This window comes from Leucoraja erinacea, chromosome 8, assembly GCF_028641065.1.
Source record: "Leucoraja erinacea ecotype New England chromosome 8, Leri_hhj_1, whole genome shotgun sequence".
In the NCBI taxonomy this organism is placed as follows: domain Eukaryota; kingdom Metazoa; phylum Chordata; class Chondrichthyes; order Rajiformes; family Rajidae; genus Leucoraja; species Leucoraja erinaceus.
The window spans coordinates 65,026,067-65,043,938 of NC_073384.1; the positions used below are offsets into that span (position 1 = coordinate 65,026,067).

Here is a 17,872-nt window from a genome sequence, read left to right on the forward strand (position 1 = left end):
GAATTTATCTATGTCCATAGTCTTGGCCTCCACAGCCTTCTGTGGAAAATACTTTCACAGATTCACCACCTTCTTGACTAAAGAAATTCCTCCTCATCTCCTTCCTAAAGGAACCTCCTTTAATTCTGGGACTATGACCTCTAGTCCTAGACTCTCCCACTAGTGCAAACATCCTCCACATCCACTCTATCCAAGCCTTTCGCTACTCGCAGCCAGAGTTCTGAGCCATTGATCAAAATAAATCAGGTCAAATTGCACTTAACTGCCTGGTCTGGTAAGGAACCAATATGGACGGACAAATCCTGATGTTCATATCCTGAGAACAAAGAAGTAAACAATATCAGTAGGATTTCTGATGGCAGCCTGATGGACAGTGAGCACTGGGCCTTGTGATCATAATGCCAGTAAACTGCTTGCTGTAGATGAATGCAATGCTGCAGCTTGAACTGACAAGAGACAGGAGCAGTATGTATGGCTGGAGGTCTGCCAGCTGACATAATGGACAGTCTAAATCAAGAGGTGACAGCATAGTCTTTTTTTATGGCCAAGCCAATTTTGCATCCTATCCAAGAGACACAAATCCTGGAGTAACTCAGCGGGACAAGCAGTATCTCTGGAGAGAAGGGGCTGGACAGGCTAGATGCAGGAAGATTGTTCCCGATATTGGGGAAGTCCAGAACAAGGGGTCACAATTTAAGGATAAGGGGGAAAATCTTTTAGGACCGAGATGAGAAAAACATTTTTCACACAGAAAGTGGTGAATCTCTGGAATTCTCTGCCACAGAAGGTAGTTGAGGCCAGTTAATTGGTTATATTTAAGAGGGAGTTAGATGTGGCCCTTGTGGCTAAAGGGATCAGGGGGTATGGAGAGAAGGCAGGTACAGGATACTGATTTGGATGATCAGCCATGATCATATTGAATGGCGGTGCAGGCTCCAAGGGCCGAATGGCCTACTCCTGCTCCTAATTTCTATGTTTCTATGAATGGGTGCTGTTTCGGGTCAAGACCCTTCTTCAGACTGAACTCCACTTGCATCCAATCTACCTCGTCACCGAGGGACCTTGTTAAATGCTTTACTGATGTACATGTAGACAACATTGGCAGTCCTCCTTTTATCAATCAACTTTGCCATATAAACAAACAACATGTCCTGCACAAAGCCATGCTGGCTATCCCTAATAAAATGCAAGTAGATCCTATCCTCAAACAAATCTCTCCAATAATTTCCATACCGTTGATTTAAGCCTCATCAATCTACAATTTCCTGGCTTGTCCCTTTTGTCCTTAACCAAAGGAATGACATTTGCAGGCAACATGAAAATGGACAGAATCCTAGATAGTGATGAAGGCTGTCAGAAGAAACAGCAGTATATTGACAAGTTGGAAATATAGGCAGAGAAATAGCTGATGAAGCTTAATCCGGGCAAGTGTGAGGTTTTGTACTTTGGGAGATCAGATCTAGTGGCACGGTGGCGCAGCGGTAGAGTTGCTGCCCTACAGTGCCGGAGACCTGGGTTTGATCCTGATTACAGGTGCTGTCTGTACTGAGATTGTACGTTCTCGCCGTGACTCTGCGGGTTTTCTCCAGGTGCCCCGGTTTCCTCCCACACTCCAAAGAAACAAAGGTCTGTAGGTTGATTGGCTTTGGTAAAATTATAAATTGACCTTAGTGTGTAGGATAATGCTGGTGTATGTGGATAGCTTGTCAGTGCTGACTCGGTGAGCCAAAGGACTTGTTTCTGTACTTTATCTCTAAACTAAATGCATGAAGAAATGATACAGTAAATTTCAGGGTCATTAGTATAATTGATGTAGAGAAGAATCTTGAGTCCATAAGTCCCAGAAGTGAGCAACACAAATATAGAGAGTGGCAGAGAAGGTCAATGGCGTAATTGCCTTCATCGGTCGAGGCATTGAGTATAAAAGTTGGGAAGTCATGTTGCAGCTGTACAAAACTTTGGTTACACCACATTTGAAATATTGTGTGTAGTTCTGCTCACTACATTACAGGAAGAATGTGGAGGCTGTGCGTGTGTGTGCGCGTGCGTGTGTGTGCGCGTGCGTGTGTGCGTGTATGTGCGTGTGTGCGCGCGTGCGCGTGTGTGTGTGTGTGTGCGCGTGTGTGTGCGCGTGTGTGTGTGTGTGCGCGTGTGTGCGCGCGTGTGTGTGTGTGCGCGCGTGTGTGTGTGCGCGTGTGTGTGCGCGTGTGTGTGCGCGTGTGTGTGCGCGTGTGTGTGCGCGTGTGTGTGCGCGTGTGTGTGCGCGTGTGTGTGCGCGTGTGTGTGCGTGTGTGTGTGTGTGTGCGTGTGTGTGTGCGCGTGTGTGTGTGTGCGCGCGTGTGTGCGCGCGTGTGTGCGCGCGTGTGTGCGCGCGTGTGTGTGTGCGCGTGTGTGTGTGTGGGTGTGTGCGCGTGTGTGTGCTGTGTGTGCGCGTGTGTGTGTGTGTGTGTGTGTGTGCGTGCGTGTGTGTGTGCGCGTGCGTGTATCTTCTGGAAACAACGACGCGCTAATGGTAAAATGTTTACATAGTCCAGTAGAGAATTTATCCCGTGGTCTCTGAAATCATCTTATATGAAAAATTCTTGCATTCTTTCTTGAGTTATTAATCAAATGTTCACAAATCTGGAATAACTTTGAGTCTAGACGTGATGGTCTCGCTGATGACGTCACAATGGGTCTGCTGAGCGCGGCCTGCGCTGTGTTTCACTCGCTGCGAGTGACGTCATTCCCCCCCCCGACTCGCAGTCCTTAGGTTGCCGCTCGCCGTCCGCCCCGCTCGCCAAGTTCAAGTCTTCCCTTTCCCTCTCTCTGCCCTCTCTCTCTACCCACCTCCCTCTCTCCCTCTCTAGACGCGCCTGCGTGTTGGGGGCTATGCGTGGGTGAATAGGGCGGGAATGGGGTAAAAGGAGCAAATGAATAATATTAATATAATATCAAGAGGCGTGGTTAGTGTGTGTGTGATGCAGTGCCGGATTTACCAAATGGCTTGGCAGGCTGTAGACTAGGGCCTCAAAATCTAGGGGTCCTCCGGCCAAGGTGTATCATATTTTTGTCATAGGCCTTTCTTACATATGCTGTCACAACACACTGTAGTCTCTAAACAACCCTTCAGTAATTTTCCTTGCCCTCCATTTCAAAATAATACTGTTTTAAGCCGATAACTCGACACTAGCACTGGCAATAAAACATTTTTTTTTTAAACGGCAGCTTTCCAGCCCCTTATCTCATTGACCATGCTCAGCTACACATCAGCGTCAATCTGGTGGCACTGGGGTCCGGTAAACGTTCACACGTGCTTCAGTAAGCAGCGATGGCAGGTGCAGGGAACACCTTTAGCTACCGTCTGAAGAAGGGTTTCGGCCCGAAACGTTGCCTATTTCCTTCGCTCCATAGATGCTGCTGCACCCGTTGAGTTTCTCCAACTTTTTTGTGTAACCTTTAGCTACTTGCAGGCTTCAAAGATCAAAATGCAGGGGTAGTAGGAAAGTGCTACCTAGTAGGAAACGTATTTGAACTAGGAAGTTGGCAAGGAGCAATGCTAGGGCTAGAGCTGATAATCGTTGCAATAGCAAAAGCTTTTCACAGTGTTAATTTTAACATTTATGCTTTTTTTTCAATCACTACGGTATTTCACAATAACACGGTATTTTATGTCCTTTAGAGAAGGAATTGAGAAATGGGAATTTTAAACACCCGTCATCATCCTTGGATTTACTCAAATTATTTAAAACACTCTTCCATCTTCCTCTAGTCGTGGGGGATTGGGAGGGGCCTCACAAGTGGAATAGCCTAGGGCCTCTCTTCATCTAAATCCGGCACTGGTGCCCAAAATTGCTCACAATATTCCAAATGCGGTCTTACCAGTGCCTTATATAGCCTCAACATTACATCACTGTTTTTGTATTCAAGCCCTTTTGAAATAAATGCAAGCACTGAGTTTGCTTTCTTTACTATAGATTTGACTTGCAGATTAATTTTTGGGGAATCCTGCACCAACAGTCCCAAGTCCCCTTGCACCTCCGATTTCTGGATTCTCTCCAATTTAGAAAATAGCCTACACCTTTATTCCTACTACCAAAGTGCATGACTTCACACTTTGCTACACTATATTCCATCTGCTGCTTCACTGCTCACTCTACCAACCTGTCCTTCTGCAGAATCCCTGCTTTCTCTACACTACCTGCCCTTCCACCTACTTCAGTATCATCCGCAAACTTGGCCACAAAGCCTTCAATCCCCTCGTCCAAATCATTCATATACAACGTGAAGAGTAGTGGCCTCAGCACAGATCCCATTGCGGAACTCTGCTTGTCACTGGCAGCCAACAAGGAAAAAGCCTGCTTTATTGCCACTCTTTGTCTTCTGCAATCCAGCCAACCTGCTAGCCATGCAAGTATTTACCCTTTGATACGGTGGGCTCTTACCTTCCTTAACAGAGTCACGTGTGGCACTTTATCAAACCTGTCCTACCCATGTACTTGTATAACTTTTTCTTAAACGTTGTGATAATCCCAGCCTCAACTACCTCCTCTGGCTGCTTGTAACATACACCCACCAACCTCTGTGTGAAAAAGTTACCCCTCAGATTCCTATTAAATCTTTTCCCCTTCACCTTAAACCTATGTCCTCTGGTGCTTGATTCACCTACTTCGGGCAAGAGACTCCGGGCAAGAGACTCTGGTCAAGAGACTTATTTTAATGTTGGGTGCCTGCTGCACATAGCCAGGTAAGTGTGAAATAGCAACATATGAGATACATTCAGGCACCTGAACAGATGGGGAATTAAGCGATATAGACCATGTGCAGGCAGTTTAAATTGGCACCATGGTTGACACAGAGCTAGTAACTGCTCATGGGCCAAAGGGCCAGTTCCGGTGCTGTACTATTTTACGTTCAGAGACTAGAATTTCCCTGGACCAAGAGAACTTCCCTGGAATCCTAGGCAACATATGTCTTCTCAACAATAGATTGACAAGAAACATTACTGTGTGCACATTGGTTTCTGGCTTTCCTATTAAACAAGAACAACTGATCAGTAGCAGCTCATTGGCAGCAAAACACTCTGATGCACTCTGGGGTTTTTGAAGGTGCCTTTGTAAATATAGATTTTATCTTGCATGCATTTCCAAAATATACTCTTTGCAATCAATTTCATTTTTATTTCTATATTAATACTATATTAATATATAGGTTTGATTTTCCTGTAATTGAGTGTGACTGTGCACTAAAGTTTAATAAATGAGCGTGTTAGTTTGTTTCCAGTCCAATGCAGCCAACGTTGGTGTTCAGAGGCTCTCTGATGATTGCAGTCAGCACCTCATCAAGTTCATCCTGTGACTCACTTTGTGGAGCAAAGTGTCTCTTGATCCTTAGGACCTTGCTTACTTTTATCTCTTTCCTGCTTTTGAATACGATATGATACGATATAACTTGTTTTCATCCCAGAGGGAAATTGATCTGCCAAAGGTCATAAAACACAAGATACATGAAACATGAAATTAAAGTGATGAGTGGAAAGGATTGGGGAGTGGAAAGGATTGGAGGGGGGAGAGGGGTCAGTCTACCCCACGACCGAAAGGGGAGGAGTTGTACAGTTTGATAGCCACAGGGAAGAAGGATTTCCTGTGGCGTTCTGTGCAGCATCTTGGTAGAACCAGTCTGTTACTGAAGGTACTCCTCAGGTTGACCAGTGTGTCATGGAGGGGGTGAGCTGTATTATCCAAGATGCTCCATAGTTTGAGGAGCATCCTCCCCTCCAAGACCATCTCCTATGAGTATTCCAAGGACGTTAGTTGCTATTCAGCTTCTTCCTTCCCCCACCTCACCCAGAAGTTCAGTCTGTCCATGTGCCACGAGTTATGGTGTGTCAACTTGCTGTTTGGTTGCGTAATCTGGCTAAGTTAACACGCATACTCCATATTGTTTCACATTTCTCAGCAAGCAGGTAATCAGATGACACCCTGAACTGGAGGGAATGTTATCACTTCAGTTTTGGGCACCAAAGTAGTATCTAGGCTTATATTATAAATCTTGTGTCTGGCACCTTAAGGTATGCATGATATGTTACTGCAGTAATGGGAGGATTTACTTACAGAAACAATTTTCGTTTCCATTCCTGTAATTTCAAAACAATATTAAAATTGAATAAAATCTACAATAATTTTGAAAAATATCCCAGTTTTTTTGATTTTGTAAGTAGGCATGGGGATACCGGTTTCCAGGTGTGAAACTGAAAGCAAAGGTCACAGGCATTGAACAACCTCTGACTCCAGCCAGTTTGTTTAGCTAGGCACCATTTTAAAATCTTTGACAGCAAGTAATTGTCCATTCCTTTGAGAAACACAGGCACTTCACAGCCCAACATGTCGTGATGCCTACTCCCTCCTCAACAGCAAAATAGAAACTTTCTATCGTGACGAGTGAGTGACCTTTTGGCTGCTTCACGGTGCATCTTGCTCTCCAAAGCAATTTTCCAGCCTGATGAGTTTGAACTGAAGCTGGTGGCACAGAAGATATTTTATGTTCAGGCTGAATGTTACATATATGGCTGTAAACCTGCAAACCTATATATGGGCCTTTAGTTTGTTGTAACCTTTTATTTAATGCAGCAGCTCATCGAGGTTCATGCCTTTCACAGCTAGTTTCTGTTTTCGTAGCAGTGCTTCTGTTTCTTGGATTAATAATGTTACATATTGGTACGTCCATGTACAGAGGATGGCTGGTGGGCATGAAAGAGAATTTTTTAATTCAGTGGGTGTATACTCGTATGCGCAGGCATTTTGAGATCAATATGGAGATGGTGTTAACTTGAAGAGGGTTAAGGTGAATATATTACCGGGGCATGATGGGGATGTATGCCAGGTTATTGAGAGAGGCAAGAGAGGAGGTTGCTGGGACTATGATACAGACACCTTTCAGTTTAGTTTAGCGATACAGCGCGGAAACAGGCCCTTCGGTCCACCGGGTCCGCACCGACCAACGATCCCCTCACATTAACACTACCCTACACACACTAGGGACAATTCTACATTTACACCAAGACAATGAACCTACAAACCTGTACGTCTTTGGAGCGTGGAAGGAAACCGAAGATCTTGGAGAAAGCCCATGCTAGTCACTGGAAGAACATACAAAGTCCGTACAAACAGTACCCATAGTCAGGATCGAAACTGGGTCCCAGTAGCTCTACCACATGCCATTTGCATCCTCTTGTATCCTCACTCGACACAGGCAAGGTGCTGGAGGGCTGGAGAGTCGCCAATGTAGATAATTTGTTGAAGTAGACTAATAAGGTGAACATCACATCACTGGTAGTGAAGCTCTTGGAGAAGAATGTTAGATAAAGGATTAACTTGCATTTGGAACAGTCTGGGCTAATTAGAGACAGTCAGTGTGGCTTTCTCTGGTGGGTTCATGGGAATACCATCACCAGCAGGTTCCCCTCCAAGTCATGCACCATCTTGACAAAAATATCTCATCGGGTCCTTTGGAGTTACTGATCTTAATGCTGGAACTACAAGCTTAAAAGTACTGTAAAAGTAATGTAAAAAAATCCTTGCCAAAAGATTATAACCGTTCAAGAGAAAAGCTCACCAACAAGGCAAAAGCAATGAATACTGGCCCACAGCAACATTCTCTGTTAGTGATGACAAAATATGAGGTTTAGAATTTTTAATATTCATTTTAGGTGTCAATTCCATGATTTATTAACTACCACTAATTGCCCTAAAGAAGTCCCCAGCATTGCTCTGGTGCATGGTGGCTGCAAGGAGACATAGCTTTAAAGTGAGAGGTAAAGATGTTTAGGAGAGGAACTGGCCGGCAATTTTTTGTTCCAAGTGAGAATGGTTGGAATCGGACACACTGAGGAGGCAGATGTTCCCACAGGAAGCATCCAGCATTCGCTTGTTTTGCAAATTCACCGATGCTAAATGGAACTAGTATAGATATAGGCCTGTACCACTTGGGCGACTTTTTAGGCGAGTGCAGGAGAGCGCTCGCCACATGATCGCCACATGTTCGCTGGTGGTCTCTGGTGAGTCTCCTTCATGGTCGCGAGGAGTTCCCGCATTCTGGGAACTAGTCGCGGCCTCAGTATGGTCGGCGCAAATTTTTCAACATGTTGAACATTTTTCTGCAACCAAAAATTGGTCGCCATGGAGAAAATTTATACTTTTGTAGTCGTAGGTGCAGTTGTAGTGGGGTCGCCATGTAGTTATATGTAGTCGAGGTAGCCGTAGGTAGTTTTAGTTAATATCCTTTTCTGACCGGGCATTTTCATTGGCTCATTGTGGGGAAAAAAAACGTAAGCACGAGTTTTCAGAACCAAGGAGAACTGACTGGTAATGTTAAATGCCCGCTGATCTTTGCTGAAAAATCGCCTAAGTGGGACAGGCCCTATAAGTACACTTGTCAGCATAAAATGGTGGACCAAAGGGCCTGATGCTTTGCTATTCAATTCCATAGCCTATGATTTATTAGTTTGAAGCAGAATTAACCAGGGGCAGGTTAGTTGCAAAGGGGGGAAAAGATGTTTCATCCACAATGAATTATACTGCTGACATAATGTTGGGTGTCATATTGCTTGAACACATGTCCCGCTGTTTAAACCTCACTGGTTGTGCATTACAGTGAGGGAAGAAGGATTCATCGTCACAGGCTGCATCCTGCAGCTTCAGCACTTGCTTGCTCTCAGCTGCAGAGCAGGAGGAACAGGAAGACAAGTCCTATCAGAGTACCCTGAGCCAACCTGCAGCCTGTCTCACCGAGGAAGATAAGAGCAAAGGTTGCATGAGTAGACCACCTTCTGCAGGTCCCCATCCAAGTTCCACACAATTCTGATTTGGTCCTTCAACCTCACTGATGCAACATCCTGGAACTGATTGTCCTACAGTACTTGCAGCAGTAGAAGCATCTTCTCATGGGCCGTTGGGGGTGGGTAATAAATGCCAGAAATGCTCGTCCTGAAAAATATATCAATAATAAGGCAGCTCCATGGGGTTCCTCATCTAGGACCTCTGGACTGAACTCTTGTAAGACCTCGCCTTCTGGACCTGGCACCTGGACAGTCCTTTTCCCCCAGTCTGGCTGCAGTTCACTTGTGTCCAGTGATGCACCATATCCTACTCCTGCCTGTGAAATAATTGTCAAGAGTCTGAGCTGGTGGCGGCAAGCATCTTTGCTCTCCTGCTGTTCAATGACTAATTGGTCAGGCGAGAGGTTCTTGGCATCTGCAAATAGAAGGCACCAGATCAGCTTTAATTGCAGGAAGTGTGGAAGAGAAATAAAACCTACTGCAGCTTTTAAATCAAGAGAGATTGTGAATGATGGGGGTCAGTGTTATAAAAATAAACCATCACATTTAATAGTTGTTTCACCACCAGCATACAGGAATACTTTGATGGCTGCTTCTATAATGGCCAATGTTCTCCCCTCTAGGCTGGTGTCCACAAAGCAGCAAACGCACCATTTATGCAGCAGCTTATTCTGCAAGAGAGGTGGGAGCGTGTTTGTGAGTGTCAGTGTGTGTTTGATCAGCAGAGGTTGTGTGGAACTTGTGAGTTGTGGATGTGAGCTTTGAATCGTCAGCGGGTGCAATGCGCATACAAATGATAGATATAAGCTCTGGTTGGTAGGGAATGCTGCCACATACAATGCCGCTGCAATGTACCATGCATTGTACCAAGCTATTGGTGCACCAGTTTGGAGATTGGTGCACCAGTTTGTACCAGTATGGACTTTTCCCATGTGTGTAGGGTCACTACATTGCAGGCACCATGACATTCATGTATCAATGCTTGCTCTTCATGTATTGAATTCATTCAAAATCTCATTCCACAACCCCTCTTTCCTGCTGCTTAACCTTCTTTTCGAAGGGCTGCATGGACTCCTATAGATATAACACCTCTTTCCTATCTTCCAACAGTTTGGTCAGGGGTTTCAAGAGATGACTTACTCGTAGCCATAAAGGTTGCTTCAGGTAATGCAAGCTGATCAGATGTTGGATAATAGTGATGTGATCTCATAGCAACGTGATCCAAGATCAGCAACAGTGGGTGAGGTTAGCACCATCAAATGCTAAAAGCATGAGGTTGGAGCAGAGATTTTGTGTGTACCATCACAAAATAAAATGAACAAAGGTGAATTGTTTATCTGTGGCTTTTACTCTTGTTGCCTTTGTGATGGGAATTTGAGTTGATTTTCAACACAAATTCAAATATAACTGGCCGGTAGGAGAAAGGACTGGATTGGAAGATCAGCTGACAAAAGTTTACATATTACAAGGTCATAAGTGATAGGAGCAGAATTAGGCCATTCGGCCCATCAAGTCTACTCCGCCATTCAATCATGGCTGATCTATCTCTCCCTCCTAACAGCATTCTGCTGCCTTCTCCCCATAGTTCATGACATCCATACTAATCAAGAATCATATTAAGAACCACTGCTCATCAACAAGGACAAGGAAGGACACATGCAGGAGATGAAATGAGATTCAGACTCCTGAAGTTACAGTTTGTGTACTAGATCTGTTAATGAAACTAGGCTTTAGTTGAAGCTAGTATGGCTGAGCAACAGAGAAAATATGGTGGAACATGTTAGGAAATAGAAATATTGTCCAAGACTCTGAGACTCCGAAACTGAAGAGTTTTGAGATTTAGCATTGGTTAGCTGGAGCAACCTGGCTGCATGTCCATGGGCTCAGTCGGGTACAATAATAAAATTGCCAGTTGCGGCACTAGGTTTCAGGTATGTAGCATGAGGGTTACTGCAATGGCAACTTCTGGTTGAATAAAAACCCAATCTCAGTCTAGCCGTCAGCTAGCACAGCAATGGACATGGTGTTGAGAATGAAGACTGAAATATAAAGCTAGGTTTAATTGGTGTATTTTGGGAAATTGGCCTCATGTTTTCAGCCATAAATGCTAAGGGAACATCCGTGGCAAATAGCTTTGTAGATATTAGTGAAGAAGGCACTGAAGATCTAAATTAAGTAACATGAATAAGACCACGTTGGGGAGAGGTTAACAGATCACTAAAAACTAAAAGTATAGTTATTTTATTCGGAACTAAATAACAAATTTCAATGTGATATGAACATCGATAAATGGGTGAACATTTTTGAAATGATCCTCAAAAAGCTGGATAAAGATTTAAAAATGTAATCAATTATTGTGCTATAAAGTATGCCAAACCCTGCACTACAGAACAAAACTACTGGGCAGAAGTGATCCCTTCCTTTTAGCATGCTTCCAAGCCTTAGGCTAACTACGTCAGGCATCTGACAGCACCACAGATATTCCACCATTGTTGTCTCTACAATATTCTCCAGTAAGGATAAGCAAACACGCATCAGCATCCTTGCTCTGCCTCAGCCCTGGGACCCTGGTCACACTCATTAAGCAACAGGGGGCAGGCCTCGTCAATCCCATGCTGACACCCGACTCTCAGACACACATTCCATCCCATTATCGCCGAGATTGCCAAGTGTAGAGCGAAAATAATTCAACGATATACTCAAGCAATCTTAAAGAGTTGCAAGGTAGACAGAAATGCTGGAGAAACTCAGCGGGTGAGGCAGCATCCATGGAGAGAAGGAAATAGGCAATGTTTCGGGTCAAAACCCTTCCGCAGACTTCCTCAAAGAGTTGCAACATGTTCACCGACTCCTGGTAAACCCAATCAAAATGGAGAAGTGATGGGATGCTATGGGAACCTCAAAACGATACACCAGGAATGCACACTTGTCAGGCATACCCTGCCCCTTCTGTGGAAGATGGGGTTTCCACAATGGCCTCAGCAACCACCACCCAGCACATCGAATTGAAGCAAATAATCATCAATCTTAACAGATTGGTGAGGAAGAAGAATTTTCTTAATAAATTCCATTATCCTAATATGTATTCCAACCTGGAATGATGATTAGTAAAGCTAACAGTTCCAAAGACAAAAATGCCGGAAGATCAAGGTATCATTCGGGTCTTCACTATATTCTGTTCAATGTTGATGGAACCAATTATCAGATATATACCTTTGGTTCATGGAACCCCTAGATAAATAGTGAAAGGCTTGGATGGAGTGGATGTGAAAAGGATGTCTACACTAGTGGGAGGTCATAACCTCAGAATTAAAGGACGTTCCTTTCGGAAGGAGATTACGAGCAATTTCTGTAGTGAGAGGGTGGTTAGTCAGTGGAATTTTTTGCCACAGGAAGGTCAGCCAATGGATATGTTTAAGGCAGTGATAGATATTCTTGATTAGTACGGGTGTCAGGGGTTATGGGGAGAAGGCTGGAGAATGGGGTTAGGAAGAAGAGATAGATCAGCCATGAATGAATTGCAGAGTAGACTTGATGGGCCAACTGGTCTAATTCTGCTCCTATCACATGACCTTATGAGAAAAACTTTTTTTATCAATGTCTTTCTTGTGTTCAGCTCCATAATTTCCACAGCAACATTGCTAACTTGCTTCCTCGGTGCAGTGCGAGTTTGGGAGTTACTGATTTCACAGTATCATGCGAAGCAATCAGCATGTCATCTGTTTTAACCATAATAAACTGTTTAGCGATAAATGGGTGCATCTATCTACTATATCTTCTATCTTCTATACATAACTAAAACTCTGATCTTGTGCTCTTCCAGTTTTGCGTTTTTTTCTATTTGCCCAAAAACGGTGCATGATAGCACTACAATTTTTCACCACCTTGCTCACCATTCTCCTGTGCTACAAGGGCAACATGTTTTGTTCCGATCAATGGCATATTTTAAAAGTTATTAAGGTTTAAAAATCTTAAACCACATGTGCGCAGATTGGTCTCCTCTCTGGTCAGTCGCCAGGACTGATTGGCCGGGTCTGCTGCCAGTCACGGGCGGCGCCCGCCTCGACCTGCTAAGAGAATATAGATCTGAAGGAGCGGACTGAGCATCACTAACGCTCCGCCGGCTTCAGCTGCATCTGCGGGTGCCTCAGTGGTGCCGAGCCTCAGGCTCCGTCAGCCGCTTCGTCCAACCCAGGCTTCTACCCGCGAGGTCCCGGCCGAGATTCTACACGGTGATCCAGGAGGCATCGAGACCGCGGCGGTGAGGCCTCATGACAGTGTGGCCACGGTGGCACTGGGGCCTCACGGTGATGGACCCGCAGCAGCAGTGGGGCTTCACGGTGGCAGTGGGGCATTGCTGAACTTCAAAATCCGTGGAGAAATCGATCACTTCCTCTTTTTTCAATTTTTTCCTGTCTGATGTGTGGTGGGGAGGAGGGGGAATAGAGGAGGGGGAGTGGGGGATGTAGGGAGTAGGATATAGAGGGAGAGGAGGGCAGTGGGGGAGGTGAGGATAGTGGGGGGGGGGTAGGGTAGGTGGGGAGTGAGGAGTTGGGGGATATAGGGATAGGAGGAGGGTGGGGAGAGGAGTTATGGAAGGAGGGTAGGGAGTGACTAAGGGTAGGGGAAAGGAGAGGGGGGAGAGATGAGGGATGGATTGAGGGAGTGGAAGAGGAGAAGGGAAAGAAGAGAGAAGGGGAGGGAGTGCTAGGGGATGATGTGAAATGAGCTGAGTTTGCGCAGTTGGGGGCTATGCGTGAGTGGTGGAATATTGCGTTGGGGGAACAGGTTGCGTTGGGGAAACGGGTGAGTGGTGGAATATTGCGTTGGGGAACAGACCCAATGGGTCTGCACTTAATCTAGTTCATCATAAATCACACACAAAGTTTGATCTACCATTTTATTTTTGTTCAACTTTTTAATATCAGTTTTACATTTATCGAACTAATGTATATAAGCATTCTGCCCAGCTGTCTGGAAAGATTGCTATTTAATGGTTTCTGTATTTTCATTGATATTCTTTAGATTTTTTAAACACAAAGTGAGGTTATTCAAGCAAGGAAATGTACTCTGTTTTGAATGTACAGTAGATTTTAGTAGCAGTTTTCACAATGTAAGAGATTGTCTTTTCGAATGAGCAAGAATTAAATATTTTTCATTGCCCTTCATATTGGCAGTACGCAATCATAAATTCATCTTCGTTTTCATTCCCTTTCCTTCGCTTGCAGAAAAATCCAATCTGATATTTGCTTTTTCTGTCTTTAGGTGCAGAGTGAGCAAGAAACAAAAGCAGAACACTCGTCACCCAAGGTGAAGTAGACACAATATTAGCTTCTGCCTTTTAAGCAGAAGTTCCATGAATGCAATATGTATTCCTTTTGTTATAGCAGCTTCTTGAGGGTTAAATATGTATCTTGTTTTGTGCAAATAAATTGGTATTTGTATTTAGTACATACATTTTTGTTTCATTTTCTCTGTAAATATTTTAAATGCTTCCAATTTGATTCCATGACTGTTACTAATTTCCTGCTACAATGCATTCATGGATCTTCAAATCTTGATAATATTCACCAGCTTTGTTCTCCTTTCTGACTGGATCACCAAAGATATTTACTTTAACTTCTTCTGTGTCCAATACATACCAAGCACCTTCCACTCCGCTCCTGTTTGACAATGTGTAGTCTGTGGCTATTTCAGGCAAAGTATAATTGGCCAAGGCAGCATTGGTCACATTATGTTTTTACATTTTATGTCAGCTATGGAGCACTTTAAATGTGATCTAAACCAAAATATGCATCGTAACAATCGCAGAAAGTACCCAGAAATATGTAGCATCAGCACAGAGTAGTGAGCTTGTAACTTGCACATTCACAGTTCTTGCATTCAATTCAAGAAAATTGAATGGTTTATTGAGAATTGGGATCTATTGAATGAGTAGACATCACATGAAGAATATTGCATTTGCCTTGACTTGGTAATATGAGAATTACCTATTAGAACAAATATTAAAGGTAATGTTGACAATTTCCTGTGAAGAAACTAGGTAGTGTACAAAGGGCTTGTGATTACATTCACTCAAATACATTGATGAGAGGAAATTAACCTGAGACGGCACGGTGGCACAGCGTTGAGTTGCTTATAGCGCTTGAGACCTGGGTTCGATCCAGACTGCGGGTGTTGTCTGTGCGGAGTTTGTACATTCTCCCCGTGACCGTGTGGGTTTAATCCGAAGTCTTTAGTTTAAATTAAACTAATCTAAAGACTGCAGATATACATTTTTGATAGAGAGGCCCCAGAATTATGAACTGTGATCCTGCTAGCTAGCCCGAGGTTTGTGGTTATTCTTCAAAGACATCAACAATTCTCGTGTCTGTTTCATAGAAATGTTCTCTTTGGTCAAAAATTGTTAAAGCTGTAATTCCCATGGGAGATATGCTAAGCACAGATATTAAAAATAGAAAATACTGACAACACCGCAGGTCAGACCGTTTTCAGTAGCAGAGAAGGTTGGGGAGGGAAGGTAGGAACAAAGGAAAATATTTTTGATGGAGTGAGACTGTATTACTGTAGCAGTTAAGTAGCAGTTTAAAATGAGATTACGTTTCTTTGTCTGTGCCTATGGTAAATACTCAGCAGACCAGACTATCTATATATAATATCTATATTACTAAAAGTAAGATCTTGACCACTTCCTGTTTTTCTGTTTCATGATTTTTGAAAAAACGCTGCCACTTACGGCTGTGATTTTTGCCCATCTTACTCAGAGTCCCCCTCCGCTGCGCAGGACAAGAGGATTTTTCCCATCAATTAAAATTAAAAGAGTTATTAATGTTTTAAAAATGTTGACTTTCTCTCTGCTGCCCCTGCTGATGGGAGGGGGGAGGGACTATAAAACCCAGTAGTGTTGTGCCTCACTCAGTCTCTGCAAGATGGAGGAAGCGAGAGGGTCACAACTCTCTGAGCTGTGAATAACACTTAACACATGTCTACTCAAGTGTGAGTGCCCTTAATGTGGTTTGAAAATGAAAATGTGGTTGCTTTGAAATGCTGCACTGCAAATGGTTGTTGGTGGTGGTAACTGCTTTGAAATGCTGCACTGCAAATGGTTGTTGGTGGTGGTAACTGCTTTGAAATGCTGCACTGCAAATGGTTGTTGGTGGTGGTAACTGCACAACTTTCTGTTTGCACTATATTGATTTTACTTCGGAGTCACGTGAGTGACTTCGTGAAGAAGCCCGCTCAGGGCGCAGGCGCGGCATTACGCCCAGCAAGTGCAACAGCGGCGGCAGCTGGAGTCAGGCTCTCCAGCTGCACTTTAAAAACGCACTATCAGGTAAGTGGACGGTGCGTTGGGAAACCGGAGGGAGTTGGTGTTGGTTCTTTGTTCGCAAACATGTCCCAACGCAGAAAACTCGCTCATAGACCTGCCCGTGCTATGACTCCACCGGAGGAGCCCATTCCAGCGGGGCAGCAACCGGCGGTACTCCCGCTTGAACAGCGGTTTGAGATTCCCCAGACCGAGCCGGTCCCAGTCACGCCAGAGCCTACACGGCGGGCTGGGAAAGCCACCCGGAAGACCAACCGGCCGGTCGATTCCGACTCGTCGGAGGGGGAAATGTCCACCCCAAAGCGGGGGAGAGACAACCGCCTTAGCTGCATTCAGCAGCTATTGGAGGGGATGGTCTACCGAGAGCAGCAGCGCTCTCGGGCAGACAGGACAGGCGCCTCCTCCATGGTGTCGAGCCCGGCACCTCACTTTGCGACCTCGGACCAGGAATTGGAGGTTAGCATTGGTGACCAGGGCAGGGCTGGTCTGAATAAGGGGCAGGCGGAAGGAGTCGAAAGAGAGCAGGGTGTGCAGGAAGAAGAGCTGCTGGGGGTTGTAAGCCGATTTGTCGCTACCCCACGGGTTGGAGCACCGCTGGAGCCAAGGATGGCTGCCAGCATTAACCATCTCTCCAATAAACCGCTTCAGGAGAAGGTGCTCGCCCAAGTGCTGGAGGAGCACACAGCCCCAGACAATTGCGAGGCTCTCAAAGTAAAGAGTCTCAATCCGCAAATCTGGGGCAATGTGGGGGGACCAATTCGGGCACAGGAAGTCAAACTTCAGCGCATACTTCGCCTCCTCACGTCGGCAATTACAGCTTATGCGCGGTGTGTACAGACGGAGGAGATGACCACACACCAGCAGGATGTGCTGGCACTAATGTGCACAACTCAGTATGAGTTAAATAATCTGCGCAGAGAGAACATCAGGCCTGCCCTCAACCCGAAGTTTGCAGGGTTATGCAAGACACCATCAGTCGAGTCCGACTCATTGTTATTCGGGAAGGACCTAAATAAACAACTAAGAGATATGGAGGAGGCATCCAAGACCTTTAGCCTCATGAGGGCAGCACCAGTGGCAAACACACCAAAGCCTTTAATTCCACCCAGGCGGCAGCACACCACTGTATCTACCAGTCGGCGTCCCGAATATGCGACTGGTCAAAGCTTGGGGCCGCACTATCCCCAGAGACCTTTTTTAGGTCAGGGCCCGCCGCGGACCCCCTGGAAAATGCGCCTCCCCCCAACATCGCCAGCACGTCGGCAAGGAAGAACTTTACGGAAGAAAAAACCACAACCCCACCAATAACCATGGAGGTAGGTGGATCTGGTTCCTACCCGCATATCGAGAATAAGGGTGACTTACTAACGGGTGGTAGGTTACACTTGTTTAAAGAAGCATGGGGAAGGATCACTGATGATAAATATATACTTAATAGTATTCGAGGATATAAAATAGAATTTATCTAAAAAATACCGCCAGTTCAACACCGGCCCGAAAGGGTATTTGTGCTCTCCGATAAGGAACAACAGGAGGGACAAGCTGAACTGGTGAGGCTTATAAACAAAGGGGTCATAGAAAAAACTAGTCATGAGCCCTTGGAATTTGTTTCCAACATATTTACTAGAAGTAAAAAGGATGGTGGATGTCGCATCATCATTGACTTAACATCCCTGAATGAATTTGTTAAGTATATACATTTCAAAATGGAAACATTTGTAACTGCTAGA

General features: G+C 44.8%; 1 protein-coding gene across 1 annotated transcript in view; it reads left to right on the forward strand.

Moving 5' to 3' along the window:
- Positions 1-17,872, forward strand: part of LOC129699790 (coiled-coil domain-containing protein 85A-like) — a 393,552-nt gene that overhangs the window by 203,519 nt on the left and 172,161 nt on the right. The window contains exon 3 of the mRNA XM_055639877.1: positions 14,081-14,125. Within this exon, the coding sequence (XP_055495852.1) occupies positions 14,081-14,125 (45 nt within the window). The remainder of the gene's footprint in view (positions 1-14,080; positions 14,126-17,872) is intronic.